The sequence below is a fragment of the Vombatus ursinus genome, unplaced genomic scaffold, assembly GCF_900497805.2.
Source record: "Vombatus ursinus unplaced genomic scaffold, bare-nosed wombat genome assembly UNPS02013931.1, whole genome shotgun sequence".
Classification (NCBI taxonomy): domain Eukaryota; kingdom Metazoa; phylum Chordata; class Mammalia; order Diprotodontia; family Vombatidae; genus Vombatus; species Vombatus ursinus.
The window spans coordinates 934,709-953,717 of NW_020953709.1; the positions used below are offsets into that span (position 1 = coordinate 934,709).

Genomic DNA, 19,009 nt, shown 5'->3' on the forward strand with positions numbered 1-19,009 from the left:
TGTGTGTGTGTGTGTGTGTGTGTGTGTGTGTGTGTGTGTGTGTGTGTCTGCCTGTCTGTCTGTCTGCCTATCTACCCAGCTATATAGAAAGAAAGGCAGAGTAGGAGGCCCTGGGCTAAGAGGAGACAGTGGGGATGTTCCCCGGGCTGGAGGCTGAGATATTGTCGCCTGGATTCACCGGATTTACAGCCTTCCTTCCTCTTTGATGTGTTTGTGTACCTACATGTGTGGGTGGGTGTTTCCACGCTGAAGAGAGGAGAGCAGAGGAGTCAGAGGCCGGGCCTGAGGGCTCAGGGCTCTGCTGCACTCTCTCTCTCAGCCTAGTAAAAGCTAACATCCTCACTTGTGATGTCCGGTCCCCCCTCCCCTTTTCCCCCAGTCTGTTAGCAAATTGTGGGGTCTGCAGGGACTTGCATGGACAAAGCCTTAGCCGATGGATTTCCACGGGGCCGCAGTCCTTGCCGGAGCCTCCCAGGTGGAGGCACCTCTCAGCCAGCCTTTCCCCCCCCCCCCCCCCCGCACCCCATTGGCTCTTCCCTCTCCCGCCCCGCCCCCATTCTTCCTCTCCTCCAGAGTCGACCCCTCCCTGACGTCTCCCTGCCTTGTCTCCCCCAGGAAGTGCGCTCTCAGCGGCTTGTCTCGGACTTGCCGACACCGCATCAGGCTGGGAGATTCTGAGAATTATTACTACATCTCTCCGTCCTGCAGGGCCAGGGTGAGTCCTCTGGCTACCCGGGCCCCGGGGCTGTCGTCCTGGTTGGCTGCTGTTCAAGGCCCAGCTTAGGACACTGGGCCCAGAAAGAGAATGTCAGAACACTGAAGGTCTGAGCTAGAAGGGAGAGTAGACTCCATCTAGATTTCACAGGTGGGGACATTGAGGCCCAGAGATATCCTTGTCCAGGGTCACGAAGCAAGTTAGTGTCACAGCCAGGCCTGGAGGCCACTTTTCCTGGCTCCTGTGGGTCAGTGGGACCCTAGGCAGCTGGTGCCTACCTCTGAGGAGGGCCTGGTCAGTGGGGATGGAGCCAGCCCAGGTCTGTATACAAATGGCAGCTATGCATTGTCTTTATTGCTCAGAACAAAGGACCTGGGATCATAGGCCATGGCTGCCTCACTGTGGGTCATTGGGACTGTGGGCATTGGGAATGCCTGCCTCTGGCAAGGGCCTGGCCAGTGGAGATGAGCCAGCCCAGGCCTGTGTGCAAATGGCAGCTATGTATTGTCTTTATTGTGCAGAACCAAAGCTGTGGGTAGAGGGCTGGAGGGGACCCTGGTTGCCATGGGGTCACCATTTTCTGCCACGATGGGAGTCTCCCAGAGCCTGAGGGGACCCGCCCTCACATGCATCCCCTCTCTCTTCTGCCTCCCTACAGATCACGGCTGTCTGTAACTTTTTCACCTACATTCGCTACATCCAGCAGGGCCTGGTGCGGCAGGACGGTAAGAGGCGGGGCTGGTTGGGGAGTGGACAGGCTTGCCCCCTGGTGGCCAGCTCGCAGCAGGCTGAGCTCATGCGTCCTGCCCTTGGGTCCAGTCAATACCATAGTCTTTCTCCCCCTACCTTCCCAGTTTAGGGGACAGGCAGTGCTTTTATTTTATAGATGAGGAAACTGAGGCCCAGAGAGGGGTTCAGATTTAGTGCTGGAAAAGACCTAAGGCGTGGTCTAAGTTATTTATCAAATGAGATTCCATCTGTAAAGTGCTTAGCAGAGTAGCTGGCACATAGTAGGTGCTATATAAATGCTACCTATCATCATCATCATCATCATCATCATCATCATCATCATCATCATCGTCCAGTCCACTGCAGATGAGGATGCTAAAGCCCAGAGAAAAAGTGACTTGTCCAAGGTCACACAGGTAGCCAATAGAAGAGCCAGGATTTGAACCCAGGTTCAGTGAATCTAAACCTGGTGTTCTTTCCATTGCCCTGCCCTGCCCCCAAGTGACTTGACCGAGGTCATCTATCGGGGCTCCTGATTCCTGATGATCTTTCTGTTCACCAGTGATGCCCCACGCAGATAAGGTCAGCTTCTCAGAGCCTCAGTTTGCTCACCTGTGAAACAGAAGCAATAACATGTACATTGCCTGCCTCTCTGGGAGGTTCAGTTGAATTCAGCAGACATTCAGTACTACTCGCTAACTCAGTGCCTACTCTGAAGGCAGCGAGGAAGAGTAAATGGTCATGAAGGCTTGGGTTGAAATCCTGCTGTTTATACTGACCCCGGGCAAGTCCCCCACACCTTAGACTGTGCTCTGCTTGCTGCCCTAGGGGAAGGCATTTCCTAAGTGGGAGTGCCCCCAGGGATGGCGCAGATCCAGGCTGTGCACACCCTTCCTTTGTGCCAGGCACTGTCCTTGGTGCTGGGAATTCCACTTCCCGGACCAAGACAACTACAGGCTTCTCTCAGGTGGCTTTCCCTATCCCCAAAGGATGGAAACATAGATGCAGGCAAAGGGTTACATCGTGGACACAAAGTCATTTTAAGAAGGAGAGCATGTCAACTGTGACCAGCCCAGACCTCCTGTAGGAGAGGCAGCCGAGACAAGCTTTGAAGGATTCTGTGAGGGGGGAAGGAGAAAAGAGGGAGGGCATCCCTGGTAGGAGGGAGAACACAGGGAGAAAACCCACTGACTGTCTTCTCTGTGGCTATGGAAAAGATCTGGCAGCAAAGAGTTACAATCCTGCGGAGCTGGAGGGAGAGAGAGTATACTTTCCATTTGGGAGACCAGACCCCAAGGCCCAGGGAGCATGGGAGCTTGATAGGGGACCATACCAAGACCCAAACCCATAAGTCTTGCTTATAGACATTAAAATCATCCGGGCAGGGAGAGACCTTGGACAGCACATCATCTAACCTACCTCTCATTTTACTTTGGAGGAAACTGAGGCTAAGGGAAATTGGGGGCACTCTCTGGGATCCCCAACTTGGCTCCTCACTGTCAACTGGCCTGCAAGCTCAGCTCTGTGCCAGACCATCTGGTACAGACCCTGCCCTTCTGGGTCTGACAAGTTTTGGAGATGAGATTTGTACAAATAAAACAATACTGGGCCAATCTGCTAAGTGTTACATAGAAAAAAGACAGCTGGCCTTGAAGTGAAGAGGACTTGAATTCAAACCCCGCTTCTGACCCATGCTAGCTCTGTGATCCTGGGCTAATCACTAGCCTCTCTGAGCCTCAGTTTTCTCATCTGTAAGATGGGGGTAGAGAGGCAGCAAGAGCCAGCCTCAGAGTTCTGCCTTTGACCTGTCCTATGTGGGTGACCCCAGGCATGTCCCTTAATTTCTCAGTGCCCCCAGGAAACCTTCTAAAAAGCCAGAAGTGCAGGGAAGGTACCCACCTGCATTGGTAGGAGAAGGTCCTTTTTGGGGTGCTCCCTATGTGAAGGAAAGTGCAAGCTGGGTTTAAAAAATGGTAATAAGAAATATTACTCACTTTAACGATTGTCATGAGCATTAAATGAGTGCTTTTAGGCCCTAAAGTGCTACAGAAATGTCAGCTACTGTCATCATTAGAATTAATATAATCATTGTTAGCACACAGATTTTATCATCTTGTCCCACTTCCACTCAGGTGGCCCCAGGGTCTCCTGGATGCCTATGCTCCTGAGTCTAGTGTTTGAGGCCCTCCAAACTCTCTCTCCTCCCACACATGAAACCTCCCCTCCAGTCCAACCAGATTCCTCACTGTCCTCTGAGCAGGGCTAGGCTGATTCCCATCTCTGGGCCTTTCCTAATGCTTCCCTCCTCTCCTGGAGGGCCTTCCCTCTCATAGTGGCCCTTCCAGGCTTCCCCATCCTTCAAGTCCTCTCTGGTCCCATAAGCCCCAAAGCAGGGACCTGAGGGCCAAGTAGTTCTGGTGGTGCTGATCTCTCCAACTTGATGGGGAGCTCTCCAGCTAAGATGCCAAGGGACCACTTTGGATATTTCGGTGGCCTGCATGACTCCCCCAGTGGCCCACACAGTAGGCACTCGAAGCTGGCTGCTGCAGGAGGCTAGAATTCAGTCGGCGCATTTAGAAAGGGCTTGCTATAGATTGGTTAGTGAGAAAGGTTCTGGGGACACAAAAATTAAAAATCATTTTAAACCATAGCATCAAATAGATCTGATGGAACCTCAGAGAAACCATCTGGTCCAGGTCTCCCATTTTACAGATTGGAGAAGTGAGGCCCAAATAAAATCAGCAAATATTTCATAAGTGGTTACTAAATGCAAGATAGTGAAGCAGGTCAAATGACCTAACATGTAGTGAATAGTTAAGTGAATAAATGGTCAACCTTGATATATCAGGAAGGATTAAATTCAAGCCCTATCTTGGACACATATGCCATCTAGGTGACCCTTTCAGGGCCGTAGTCTCTAAGACTGTAAGGTCCAGTCGAGACTCCAGTCTGTAGTCCAGTCGAGACGCCAGTCTGCATGGTAGGAGGAGCTTTCCACACCAGGATTCCTTACAATGATGAAATCACAGGTCTGGACACACACATGTACACATGCCCGATCCTGGGCTTGGTGCTGGGGATACCATGAATCCCATGATACCAAAATGATTAATCCATGATGCCAAAACAGTCCCTTGCTTCCAAAGAGCTCACATCCTACAGAGTGGTGGGGGACCATTAGGAAGTATGATATGTAAGCAGAAAAGTAATCTTAGTCAGACTTTGCTATGGACATTCAGAGAACATGGCAGCCAGGTGTAGTCGAATGAGTGCTAGTCTGAGAGTCAGAAGAGCTGGGTTTGAATCCTACTTCTGATGGAATCCTCTCTCTACAAGTAGAGAGATCATCAGAGACCAACTGCTTCATTTTACAGAAGAGAAAGTAAGGCTCTGGGAAGTGGTCACACAGATTGGAAACCCCACAGGCAGGATTTGAACCCAGGGCTTCTGACTCCGGAGCCAGGGCTTATTCCATTGGGCCAGACTGCCTCCCAACTTGAACTGGCTCTTAATCTCTTTGAGTCACAGTTTCCCCATCTATAAGGGAGGTGGGTGGCTGGTGGGTGGGTCTCCAAGCCCAGTCCTAGCCCTATGTTGATCTGAATTGTGTCCCTGGAGATACTGATCAAATGACCCTAATATTTACTAGTTTTTCAGAATGCCCCTGGGTCAGTGACTTCCCTTTCTGTGAGCCTCAGTTTCCTCATCTGTGCTCTGGGGATAGGACAGACTTTTTGCACTCCCTCACAGGTCTCTGATGGAACCACTTAGTAATAAGCCTTAGCCTTTTATAGGTCTCTGAGCTGTCACATCTGTTCTGAGCATAATGGAAGGAGAGATTTTTTTGGGGGGGGGACAGAATTGGGGAAGGTGCTTTGGGCTGTCCTAGTCAAAGCCTGACTCGGGCTCTTCTTTCTGTCTTCTAGTGGAATTGATCTTCTGGGAGATAATGAGGCTCCGGAAGGAGATGTCCCTGGCCAAGCTGGGCTTCTACCCGAATGAGGTTTAGTGCCAAGGCTGAGGTCACAGCTCCAGGGAGACAGATGGACACGCAGTTGTGGGAGAGGGCCGCTGGGCTGGGGGCTGCTCTGATTGAGGCAGAAGGACATGATGGATGGGTCTCTGTCCTCTGAAGGTTTCACCACAGAGGACTGCCACCAGCAAGGAGGCCCTGGAGAAAACCCTGCAGGAAGGAGGGGGCGCAGAGAGGAGCGGATCCCTTCAGGCTGGATTTTGGCCTCCAAGGCCCAGGCTCTTCCAGGAGCCAGTTACCGGGCTCTCTGCCGCTTCCACCAACCGATGCAGTGAATTTTCCAAAAGAAGAAAAAAAAAATCTGATCAACAAGAACAAAGGCTGCAGACTTGTGTGGCCCGTGGGGAGATGCTGGGGTGGAGGGCATCTCTAGTCTTCCAGAGAGAAGAGGTGTCCAGCCCCTGGCCCACCTCCACCACCAGCCTTCCTCCACCAAAGGAAAAAGTGATAGAGAGGGTCTTGTGTTTGAGCTCAGGAAAGTAGCCAGGGACCTTGTGCCCTGCCCTACCCCACCCCCACAAAAAAAAGCAGGACATCAAGGCCCCTCTTAGTTGCCCATCACCTCTCCACTCCCCACCCCACCCCCACTGTAGTGACTTTGGGCAATGACCAGGACTGGCAAGTATCATTCTGGTCTACTGGCCAGTGGGGAGCAGTGCCCCCTTGTGGTGTGTTCCTGTCCCTTCAGCCAGGGAAGCTGTTCCCTGATCCAGGCTTCTTGGCCCTGTTCATCCCAAAACTTTATTTGTCCCTTGGGGAAACTTCTCCAAACATTTCACCCTCGGTTGGGGAGCGCAGCCTGGGAGGGAAGTACCCACCCCCTACCCCAGGCCTTCATCCCCTTGGCCGACCCTGGGATCCCTTGTGTCAGGGACCTGCCCCTCAGGGCTGCCCCCAAGGCATGTGGAAATCTCGGGCAGAAGACAACCAGCCCCTGGTGGTGTTTGGAATGCCGGCCGCCCCTCCCCCCCCAAGGGGGTGATTCTTCCTTTAAGACAAGAGGGTCTTGTGTCCCCTCTGCCCATTAGTGAACCTTGTGACCTCTATCACACCTTCATAGGGCTTTATGGGCAGCCCAGATCTCAGCCAGAAAGACTTGCCAGTCAAGGGTTAATAATCGCCCCTCCCCCCCAGAAAGCTTTTCTCTTTCCTGGCTGTCATGGGACATGTCCTAAATTGGAATGCCATCCCCGTCTGCTGCTTCCTGAATGACAATCATTCCAAGCTGGGAATTACAGATACACCATTGGCCAGGCTTGTCGGACACAGAAGGGCCAAGCCGAGCTGAGTGTGTGTGCCCCTTGGAGTGGGGGTGAGGGGAAGGGAAGAAGACCTTTCCCATAAGCCGGCTCCAGTGTTTTACCTTTAAATGGGACACCTCCTTCCCCTGAGAAGTTTCAAGGAGCTTGGCATCCATCAGGGAATGAGTTGAAGTCAGCTGAAAGGCTTGGGGGGCAGTCTAGTGAGAGGTTTGCTGTGAGAGCCAGAAGAGGTTGGCTAGTGGCCCACCAACGGGCCCCTCGTTGGACTGAGCCTCCCCTAAAAGCCCCTTGCAGGGGCCCTGCCTCCAGCCGGCCCACACCCTGGGCCTCCTACCCTCAAACCCCCCCCCCCCCCCGCCGGGAGATAGGGTGGCCACCTGTTCTGAAGATGAAATGCGTTTCCTGTATAATCTCCCAGCGTCAGTACTGTCTCCTATTCCTGTAATTCCCTGCCCCCACCATCACACACACCCCACTAGGGGCAGTTGGTCCCATATAGCTTGAGCTGAGAGGTTTCCCACCTGTCCCAGTCTGTTCAGGAGGCCCTGCCAACCCGGGAGGAGGCAGGGTGGGGGAGGGAGGCCCATTTCTTGCTTCTGGAGTGCCTTTCCCCAGGACCTGGGCTGAGAGCTCTTTCCTCTAGGATAATGGATGCTTCCTCAGATACAGAAGGGCTAGGGATGTAGCCTGTCCCATGTCCCTGGCACCAGCCTGTGAGGGGAGACTCTGCCCTCCCCTTTAGGGGATGGGCCTGGATGGTGGTGAGGGGTGGGCAGGCCGCCAGGCAGCTTTAGGGTGGGGAGTCATGAGTCCCTGGAGGGAGGGAATGGCTATATTCTAGTGATCCTCTGAAGGGACCCTTCCCCCCAAGGGACTTCTCTCTCCTGGCCTGTGATCTGGGGCTATTCTGGACACAGACCTCCTGCTGGCTCACTTCTAGTTTCATTTTTAAAAAATGAAATGTAACAAAATCTCTATTTAATAAAGGAAGGATTTATTGGTCAAGATTGAGGAGTTTCTTGCAGACAGTCTGAGAATCAAGGAACAAACTGTATCCTCTTCACCCCCCTTGGCTGAAGGATTGGGCAGAGGATTGAACCAGAGCCCAGAGAATCTTCCAGACCTCTCTGGCAGGAAATGAGGTCTGCTCAGGACCCACAGTATGGAAAGTACAGAGGAAGAGCACTGGACCCTAAACCAAGATAGACTTGGGTTCAAATCCTGGCTCTGTTTACCAGCTCTGTGACCTTGGCCAAGTCACCTGTCTGGCCCACAGATTCCTCCTCTTTAAAAGGAGGGGGTTGGGCCAGATGGCCTCCAAAGGCCAGTCCAGCCTTTGCCGCTCTCAGGTTGGCTTGGAGTCTTAATGCTCTATCTCCCAAGTTCTTTTCCTCTGTTCCACCGTGGGATGGGTCTGCGACATCTTTATGTTCTGTTGTGAATTCAATCAACAAAAGTCAATGTGTAAAGAAGAAAAAGCAGGGAGATGAGTTTTGAACTTGGGTTAATGTAGGGCTTTTTTAAAATGACGTATTAAGTTGAACAAGGTGGTAACGCCATTGTTCTATGCTTTCCCTTTGGCGCTTTGCCATTATCTCCTCCTGGGACACAGAAAACTCTGCCACGGGGGCTGCCCACAGTATAGGGGGTAGGCAGGGCCACATCTCCCACTGATTTTCTGGATGACCTTGAACACATCAGTATCCCTCTACGGACTCTTTCCCCAACAATCAAAGAGCTTGGGTTAGGTCTCAAAGAGCAAAGAGTCAAGTCAACTCAAAAAGTATTTATTAAGTGCCTACTGTATAGCCAGGCACTGAGCAAAGGCAAAAACAGTGCCTGCCCCAACGGGGCTCAGCTCTCCTTTACCTCGTCCAACAAAGGTATTCAACACAAGCTGATTGTGTGAGTGTCTGATGTGTTGTTCACGTGGTTTGGAGCCAACCTTCTGGAGGCACAAAGACCTAGGTTTAAATCCTGCCTCTGAGACTTACTGGTTGTGTGAACCTGGCCAAATCAATGAGCTCCTCTGAGCCCGAGCTTCCTCATCTGTAAAATGGGGAAAATAACCAGCACCCACTTCCTCAAGTAAGGTAACTCAGCGCAAAGGGCGTTTCCAAAGATACACAGAAATGTGAGCTGTTATCTCTCTTTTATTAGTATAAGGGGCAGCTGCTGTAAAGTAGACAGAACTTTGGCCCTGGAGCCAGTTTAGGCTTCCTGACCCTGACTTACTGCTAGTGCCTGGAGTAACCAAGAGGATTCTAAGTCGCAGAGAAGGGGGCCGACCAGAGCTGGTGAAGGAAATTTCCTCACCCGGAAGTTCCCTGTATCAGTGAAATCACAGGTCCATTTCCTATCCCTGTCTCCAATATTAGCATTGCTTCCTGTTCTCTCATTGAGGGTAGGCTGCCCCGAAACAGCAAATGCATCAGGAAGACCAGGTGGCTGGCTATCCCCAGAACCCCAGTTGTCCCATGCTTGTTATCAAGGCCAAGGCCCATCCCCATTAAGCCTCCCTGAATCTAGACCCAAGAGAGCAGTAGGCTATAGGGGTAAAAGGGAGCCCAGACTGCATCTAGTCAAGCAACAAGCATTTTTTTCTGTTGACTTCGGTTTCCAAATTTTCTCCCCATTTCGTCCCTCCCCCACCTCAAGACATCACGCATTCCGAATGCCCCTTCCCCTAATCTGCCCTCCCTTCTATCACTCCCCTTCTCTTATCCCCTTCCCCTTCTATTTTCCTGTAGTGCAGGATAGATTTCTATACCCCGTTGCCCATATATTTTATTTCCCAGTTGCATGTGAAAATAATTTTTAACATTTGATTTTAGAACTTTGGGTTCCAAGTTTTCTCCCTTCCTCCCTCCTTCCCCACCCTCCCTCATTGAGAAGGCAAGCATCTCGATACAGGTTATACATGTTTAATCATGCAAAACACTTCCATAGCATTCATGTTGCTACCTTTAGTTTTTTAGCAAGCATTTATTAAATGCATATAGGACGCCAGGAAGTAGCGACACAAAGACGGTGCCTGTCCTTAAGGAGCTTACATTCTGTAGGGCCTGTAACACATATCGGGGAGTGGTGGTGAGGGAAGGAAGTTTTGGTCCGGGGAATCACCGAGATTGCAGCAGAGATCCTTACTGCTTTGGCGGGGCAAGGAGGTTGCAGGAAAAGGAGGGTTTGGGTCTCGCTCAGGGAGTCTGCCCCTCTTTCTAGAGGAGAGGAAAGGGGCTTAAGTTTGCCAGACCCTTTGGGCTATGCCTGGGCATTTCTACAAGGTAGTGAAGATTCCTAAAAGTATTCTCTGCTTGCCTCAAAGATCGCTACGGAAGAGGACATTATTATCATTACGTTATCACTTCACCGCTGTAACTTGCTTGTTGTGGGTTTTCCCACAGGTCCACTGATGCAGATTGCAACCCCTCGTCACTTTACATGTCATCCTCATGAGTTGTGACCAAAAATTTCGTGCCACTCTGAGGCTCTCTGCACTTAGCTAAGCTGGTCCTCAGAAAACCCAGGTATGCAGTCCACCAACTATGCTACGGTGTCACTCTCTGGAGACCCCAGGTCAGATCCTGGCTCTGACACCTGTCAGCTGTGTGACGACGGGCAAGCCAATCCCCCTCCCTGAAACCCGCTTCCCTCATCTGTAAGATGGGTTTTATAATAACACTTGCATGGCCCACTGCCCAGGGTGACTGTGAGAAAAGCTCTTTGTAAACCAATGAGCCACAGAATGAGGTGCTGCTGCTTACTGCTGCTGCTGGTGCTAATGCTGCTGCCTGGACAGCAGTCTAACAGTCTCTTCGTGATATCAGAAATCAGGGATGATATCAGGAATGCCAACCATTTGACACGTCAAGACTTTTAATTTCATCTGATGGGGGCCCCCTCCTCCATTGATATAGAAGCCGTGTTCATGGCCTGGTAGAGCAAGGCTCTTGTGAGTTACTGTGACCCCTAAACTCCCATGCCCTTTAGTCCAGTTGTTTTTCAGTTGTGTCCAGCTCCCCATGACCCCATGTGAGGTTTTCTCAGCAGAGATACTGGAGAGATTTGTCATTTCCTTCTTCAGCTTATTTTACAGATGAGGAACTGAGGCAAACCGGGTTAAGTGACTTGTCCAGGGTCACGCAGCCAGTAAGTGTCTAAGGCCAGATTTGAACTTACAAAGAAAAGTCTTCCTGGCTCCAGGCCCAGCACTCTATCCACAGAGTCACCTAACCGCCCAATGAGCTTCAATCAATGGGTTTCTCTGAAGCTAGGCAGGCTAGTCCTCAGATGGATGAGAGGACCTACTCAGGGGGCCCTGGTGAAGCCTGGATTTCAAAGATTTACAGTGTTCAGAGTGTACAGCCCTTTGAATATGTGAGTCTTCTTTTCTCCAGGCTAAGTGTTCCAAGTTTTTTCAATTGATCTTTTTATGGAATAATTAAGGAGCCCTTCCTGATCCTGGTTGCTTTCCTCTGAATGCTGTCCAATGCCCTACTTAAAATGTAACATCTAGAACAGAACCCAGTTTTCTTGATTTGGTCTAACAGGACAGATTACAGAAATAATCACCTCCCTAGCTGTGGACATGATTCCTCTCAGTGGATAGAGAACTGGACATGGAGTCAGGAAGACCTGAGTTCAAATCTTAACTCAGACACTGTTATAAGTCACTTCACCTCTACTGGGTCACTCTCCACATCTGTAAAATGGGAATGATAAGAATAGCAGTGTTGTTCTGAGGATGTAACAAAACAATGCATGTAAAGTGCATTGTAAGCCTTAAAGCGCTGTGCAATTATCATAGTAATTCTAACAATAACAACACCTAGCATTTATACAAGCTTGTAAAGTGCTAACATGCATTATCTCATATCCATAGTGTCTGAGTTATTTATGAAACCTAAGCTCGCCGCCATATTGCATTGCTGACTCACATTGAACTTGCAAGCCATGATGACCCACAGTGTTTTTTTCAGATGCCTATTCTCATCTCCCGCATTGCATGCTTGTGAAATTGATTGTTTGAACCCGAGTGTGTGACTTTATATTTGTAGCTACCCCAGATTCAAAGCACCCTGTGTTCAGTACTTAGTCAAACTCATAACTTCTAAGACTCTATAGGTGTGTATACTTTTACTAAACCAGCTAGAAAGGATGGGACACAGACTGAAACAAAAGACATCAAACCCTGCAGCCAATTAAGTGATAGGTCCCCTCCATATTGGTGCTGTACCTTGGGGAATCACATTGCCATTGGGAGGAGTACATATCTAAAGAAAGAAACAGGCAATGTATGTGACCCAAGCAGACACACAGAGTATCTACTTAGGGACATTGGTAGCCAGAGAAACTCTCCTTTCAAATGGGGTTTTCTTGGCAGAGATACTGGAGGGTTTGCCATTTCTTTCTCCATCTCATTTGACAGATGAGGAAACCGAGGCAGACAGGGTGAAGTGACTTGCCCAGGGTCACACAGCTAGTGAGTGTCTGAGGCTGGATTTGAACTCAGGAAGATGAGTCTTCCTGACTCCAAGCCCAGCTAGCTGCCCCATGAAATCTAATGTGCATGTCAGACTATACCCAGCTCTTCTGTCCTTTCCTACAAGTTCTAGTATAAAGTGGTCCCTTACTCTCAAGGACATCATTCCTTCTTGAGTAAATCAGACCCAGGATATAAGTTCCTCCATCTTTTGAAGAATAAAATGATCATTAAGGCAGGTCAGAAAACGCCTTGGCTCACAGCTGCTGCTGAAGGGAATAGAGTCTATGACCTTGGGAACTTGGAAGATCTGGAGGGTGCCTTAGCATCTCGGTGGGCCAAAATTCAGGTGTGCAGTCAGTGCAGAAGTGATGTCCTGAGGAGTAGGGAATGACCTTTGCCAGCCCAGTTTCCCCAGTGGTAGGTGGGAGGAGGATCTGGTGAGAGGCAATAGTGATGAGGGTGCCTTTGGATGTGAACATGTCAGGACCGGTGCATGTAGAAACTGAGCTAAGTCGACCTTTAACCATCCCCAGAGACAGAGGTGGATTAGGAGAAGGTATCCCCACCCACCTCAGGTGCTGGAGGAAATGTTTTCAGTTTGTTCTTGCTATTTCTCCAAAGTGAGTAATCCATTGCAAGATTTGGCCATTGTTAAGTGGTTAAATGAATCTGGGCTGCCAGGCACTGGGCCCCAATATCAAAAGTATGGCAGAATCCCGAGGGACATATGCAGGTTACCAGGGTTGGGGATAGTGCATATTCTTTCTCTCTCTCACTCTCTCTCTCTCTCTCTCTTCTCTCCTCTCTCTCTCTCTCTCTCTCTTCTCTCCTCTCCTCTCTCTCTGTCTCTGTCTCTGTCTCTGTCTCTCTCTTCCCCACCCCACACTGGCCATGGTGTCAAGCAATCACTTGCCCAAGAGAACTCGACATTCAGCAGTTAGAGAGCTCAAGGCATAACTGGGAGGGAAAACACGTTCTCTAGACAGACCCAGTTACAGAAAGGCAATCACTTGAGGGAGGAAGCAGCTTCAGGGAATGGGACCCAGAGAAGAGAGTTGGCTATGGAACCCAGAGAGAACCAGCCCTAGTGATGGATAGTCAGCCTGCAGAGAGGAGAAGACCGTGGGAACCTGGTTGAGCACCAAACCCAGCAGAGACGAGACAGCTAAGGAGAGCTTTGTGAGGACTTCCAGGCCCGCAGTAATAGGAGTTATGAGCTGCTCTTGCCACATGTGTGCCTCACTATCATCAGACCTTAAATTTGAGCTTACCCTTCCCCCAGACAATGTGTGCTACTATGACAGAGAATTCACCTGAGGCTTACAGGGGACGCTTTATAGCTATCATTTTACTTTATTGTTACAATAAATGCCTTTTGCTGCCGCAATTGAATGTACTGGCAAATTGCTAAAGGAAACACGCCGGTGGGGGTTCATGAGCCAAAGTGCAGACCCATAGGATCACCCTCACACCCTAAGGCAGCCTCTGCCTTCGGGGACCTACCCCACAAGTGCAATAGCACCAGCTGGGGTCATAACCCAGAGATATCAGCATAGCACCTTATTTCCCTCTCTGTCAATTAAAGAGTTGGATTAATGACTAACGCTTTAAGGTCCCTCCCAGTTCTGACCTTCTCTATTCTAGGATCCCCTCGAGCTCTGACATCCTCATTTTCTGATGTGCTTTGTGCTCTTCCCTAAAGAGCCTTCTGAATTAACCGGCTGTGACTGACCATCTCTGCCAGCGGAGAGTATGGGGGGAAGGGAAGAGTTTTCCCCAGAATGGGGAGGGGGGTGGGGGGAGATGGGCTGACCTCTGTCCTTTCTGGGGCTGAAGACACCTGGGCCTGGCTGAGCCTCCTTCCCCTCTGCTCTTGGGGTGAGTGTGTTCTCCCACACTCCTGAACCACACCCTGCCGTACAGAAGGAGGAGTGAGCCCTAGGCCTTGGGTGCCCACAGGGGCTGCCAGATGCCCGCCTCTCAGCAGTGAAGTGTGTGCATTTCAAATTCCAGGTGCAGGGAGTGACCCCTCCACGGAGGAGCCAGGGGCGATAAGGGAGGAAGAGAACAGGCCTCCCTTCTGGTTCATTGCCAGCTCCCATCCCAGGGGCCTCCCTGACTGGAGGGCCAGTGCGGCCCAGGGAGACCACCAGCTTCGTCCTCAGAGGGTCTGGGTTTGAATCCTGGCTGTGCCATTTGCTAATTTTATGACTTTGGCTAAGTCATTTCCCCTCTTGGGGATGCCGTTTCTTCATCTGCCAAACAAGGGGGCTGGATTAGGTGACCTCTGAATCTATGACCTTGTAAGCAATCCATGCCACCATCTTGAGCTGGGGGGAAGGGGAGCCTGAAAGCTCATAGACTCCTACAGCCCAAACCTGGGCTTCCAGGGACTCCCTCTAAGGATGACAGACGTGCCAGAGGGAGAGGGGATCGCATCTAGTCCATACCTCTCGTTTTATAAGCGAGGAAACTGAGGGTTGGAAAGTGGAAGTCACAGGGCTAAGGCCACACAGGGAGTAAACAGAAGGCTGAGATTCCAGCCCAAAGGCAGGCCGTCTGACTCCCAGTGCAGGGCCCCTCCGCAGTGGCACCAGGCTGCTTCCCTCCCCTCCTCCGAAGGCCAAAGGCCACCCGCATCCAGGTCCTTTTGGGGAGATGCCACCTGCCTTGAATTCTCCCCTAGGGAGACAGAAGGAGTCAGAGAGAGCCAGAGAGTGGTGAGTAGATACTTGAGTCCTCAAGCACTCTCACACACACACATATCACACTCTCACACACTCACACACACTACCTCACTGTTGTCCAGAGTTAGGGTGCACTTGGAACCTTGGCGAGACCTGTACAGGCGGTGCCAGCTTCTGCTCTAATCTCTGCAGAGAGAAGAAAAGAAACAAATCCATAAACTGCCTTCTGTCTTTCATCTTTGCCCCAAGCAGCGCCCCAGCCCTGGGCTCTGTCCACACTAGGACATTACCTTATAAATGCTTGCTGACTGATAGGGGCTCAGTCTTGGCCTTAGCCTGCGCTCCAAGCCAGCCAGGGTGGGAGGCACTTCCACAAAGAGCCTCCTTTTGACTGGCAGACACTCCTTTTATTCTTGCCTAGGCCTCTGCCCCCCAGTTCCGCAGAGGGAGACAGCCGGAGTCACAGTACCCCAAACTTGGTGGTTGTCTGGGGACAACGAAGAGGGTCAGGAACCTCACCAGCTTGCCTTCCCCTCTGCCAGCCCTGCTCTGGCAGGAAGCACTCATTACTAATTGTTATTAATATGATATAGATGTATATATATATATGTGTATACTTGAGGGGTACAGGGAACTTGTGCCTATGGACCCCTTCTCTGACAGCCCAGGGAACCCCACATACCCCTTCTTAGACAATCTGGGGAACCCCATGGACCCCTTCTCTCACAGCCTGGGGAACCCCACATATCCCTTATCGGGGCTTTTTTTTTTCCTAATTGAAGGAAATGCTCCATTTCAGTTAGAGGTTTATGAGAATAAAAGTAATTTTGCTTTTCCATCCAAGCTCCCAGATGTGCCGGGGGATCTGTGGACCCCAAGGTAAGAGCCTCTTTCTCTTCACACCCTCATCTGTGTCAGAGTCAGCATGGGAGCTCACAGCAGCTGTCTGGCTACCGTCCATCTTTCCTGTTATTATTAGCATAAACAACAACAACCATAATATTCTCCCACTCCACCCCCAAGGCTTTCCCTATGGCCTCATCCTGTGGGGGAGGTGACCCCTATCCCAGAAGGCTGTATGTATGTGTAGGTAGGTGGTGGTGCGGGTCTCAACAGGTCCTACCAAGCAGGAAAGGCTCTGAGTCCAGACCCCTATAACCTTTAAAGACAATCGACTATATAGCGAGGGGCTGCTATCTGCACCAGTGGAAGGACTATTCCCCTTCCTTAATTAATGTAATTATTGATCCTTGAAAATATTATGAATCACAGCATTCATAGGATTGCTGATCTAGAACTGGATGGAACTGTAGACACCATTAGGTCCAACTCCCTTGTTTTATCGATGAAGAAACTGAAATGACTCACCCAGGGTCACAAAGCTAGCAAGCATCCAAGTTGGAATTGGAACTCAGATCTTTCTGACTCTACTGCACTGCCTGCTTCAGCCTCTAGGGGTTAATACTGGTGCAGTGCAAAGAGGACTGGCTGGGTTTGTCATCACAGGCCCTGGGTTCAAATCCCAACTCTTCCACATACTCCTTACATAGAAAGTCTACCAGTTCAGCTGTCTTGGGCTCAGTTTCCTCCCCTAGAAAACTAGGGGGGGCAGCTAGATGGCTAGATAGTAGGTAGAGCACCGGCCCTGTAGTCAGGAGGACCTGAGTTCAAATGTGGCCTCAGACACTTGACACTAGTTGTGTGACCCTGGGCAAGTCACTTAACCCCAATTGCCCCAACACAAAGAAAAAAAAAAAAGAAAGAAAACGAAGGGGTCAGAGCAGACGTCCTGGGGGGAGGGGCTTCCAACTCTCAGTCCACAGCCCTAATGGCTGTGGCTCCTCATGGCTCATGTCTGTGGAGCATTATGTGATTACAAGGCGTGTGAACTTAATTGTTTATCCTTAGCTTCTCCAAATAATCCCAAAGGGAAGGAGGGAAAACATTTTTAGCCTCATTTTAGATGAGGAAATTCAGGCCATGGGAAATGACTTGCTCACAGTCACAAGGCTGAGTAAATTGGTGGAGCTGAGACTTGAACCTAGATCCAGGGGTGGTATTCTATGATGGATGGGTCACTGGACATGGAGGCAATGCCACCTCAGACACTGTGACCATGAGCAGGTCTCTCCTCTGGGCCTCAGGTCCCTTCTTTGTAAAGTCAGGGGTTGGGGGTTTCCCTTCCAGCTCTAAATCAATGCTCCTTTGAGCGTAAGCTCCTCTGACTCCAAGCCCATCTGTCTTACCACTTCCTGCCCATGCTGAAACCTCAGTTGACCTGCTGGGGGGCATGAGGGAGCTCACGGGTGAGGTCCCCCCAGTCTCCAGCCCAGCCCTCCGCAAAAGGGGCCTCAGGGAGGCTGGCTCCCTTCCTCCATTCACAAGCCTCCAAGGGGCAGCTGGTTTTCTGCCTCCCTCTTCCAAAGAACCACGGTCCCTTTCCTGAGACTCAGTGGACATACCTGGGCCAGGACCATTCCTGGAAGCCAGGAGACTTGGGTAGCCTTCCTGGGAAAGACCCAGAGGGACTTCCTTTGTAGGATGGGGATTCTCCTAAGAATCCTGGAATGTCATAGCCCATGGCCTGGCCTTGGTCCCTGATGGGGGCTCCATGTTCTGGGATCAATGCTCCCTCCTCCTTCTTGTCTCTGGTTCCATCTCTCTGTCCTTCTGTCTCATCAGGTGAGATAACGTAAGCCCTTGAAAACCTGAACGTGCTTTGTAATCACTAGCTCAGGGACTCATTTTACAGATGAAGAAACTGAGGCTGAGAGAGGGAAAGGTATTTGTCCAAGGTCACATAAGTATTAATCACCAGAGGCAGAATTTGAACTCAGGGCAACTGGGTGGCAAAGCAGATAGAGCGCCCTGCCTGAAGTTAGGCACGTCTCAGTTCAAATCTGGACTTAGACACTTACTAGCTGTGTGATCCTGGGCAAGTCACTTACTTTGGCTCAGTTTCCTCATCTGTAAAATGAGCTGGAAAAGGGTATGGAAAACTACTCCAGTATTTTTGCCAAGAAAACACCAAATGGGATCACAAAGAGTCAGATACGATTGAAAGGACTGAACAACACCGTCCTTTAACAACCACACCTGAGCGAGGGACCTTTAACAACGACCCTGAGAGGGAGGCGTTGTTTCTGGGGTAGGGAGTGTCTAAGTTTCTCTCCACTTCTTATTCTCTGCACATCTTTCTGTGCTTGTCCTCAGGTGGCCCAGTGGAGACCTTGACATGGAGTCTGAAGGTCTGAATTCTAATCCTGCCCTAGACCCTTACGAGCTGTGGGATCCTGAGAAAGTCACTTAACTGCTTCGTTGTCTGTGAAATGGTGATAAGATGGCACCTACCGCATAGGGTTGCTGTGAAAGCCGAATGAGAAGGCATAGGGGAAGGGCTTTGAAAACTTGGAGGCATCAGAAAAACGCTGTTTATTGGTGGCCCTTGGGGTGCCAGCCAGACTGAAGCAGCACATCAGTCGGGACCAGCAGGACTCCTGGTCTGCCTGCTACCCCAGAGATAAGAGGTTGAGGGCCGATGTCTCCCTCTGCCTCCTGGTTTTCCTGTAACATCTCCAGCAAATGTGACATGGTAGAGATCAGCAGCGGCCCCTCGCTTGGATGGTGCCTGCCCCGGGGGCAGATCCTGGCTCCGGGCCATACACGGTCCTGCCCTGCCCCTCCCCCCATCTCGGGGACCTGGCGCCACTTCCCCAGCCGTAATGGAGGCATTGGCTGCAGCCACTCTGTCTGGGAAGGGGAGGGACCTGAGGCCTGGGCCCTGGGAGGCCAGAAAGAAGGGCTGGCTGAGGACTCAGGACTAACCCATCGGGTCATAAATGACCCAGAGCCAGACCTAGGTTCGTCAGGAGAAGGCAGGGCTGGGATCCAGATCCGGGGCCTGGCTGGGGAGGGGGGGGGGTGAGGGCAGCCACCACTGGCTAGGCCTCGATGGTCCCCTCCAATCCCAACCCCCCTTCTGATCCCAGCAGTCTCCCCTACAGACACCTTCCAAGCTGGGCCTTCTTCCCACCGGGATAGCTCAGACTTGGAATCAGGCAACAGCCTGCGGGGTCTACATCCCAGCGCTGAGGCTTG

At 51.0% G+C, this 19,009-nt stretch overlaps 1 protein-coding gene across 5 annotated transcripts in view; it reads left to right on the plus strand.

Annotated features, from left to right (window-relative positions):
- RAB3IL1 (RAB3A interacting protein like 1) overlaps positions 1-7,744 on the plus strand; it is a 53,670-nt gene extending 45,926 nt beyond the window's left edge. For all 5 annotated transcript variants that reach the window (XM_027858801.1, XM_027858798.1, XM_027858797.1 and 2 more), the window contains 3 exons: positions 616-715; positions 1,374-1,440; positions 5,371-7,744. In XM_027858801.1, the coding sequence (XP_027714602.1) occupies positions 616-715; positions 1,374-1,440; positions 5,371-5,453 (250 nt within the window). In that variant the 3' untranslated portion in view covers positions 5,454-7,744. The remainder of the gene's footprint in view (positions 1-615; positions 716-1,373; positions 1,441-5,370) is intronic.
- Positions 7,745-19,009: the final 11,265 nt, after the last annotated feature.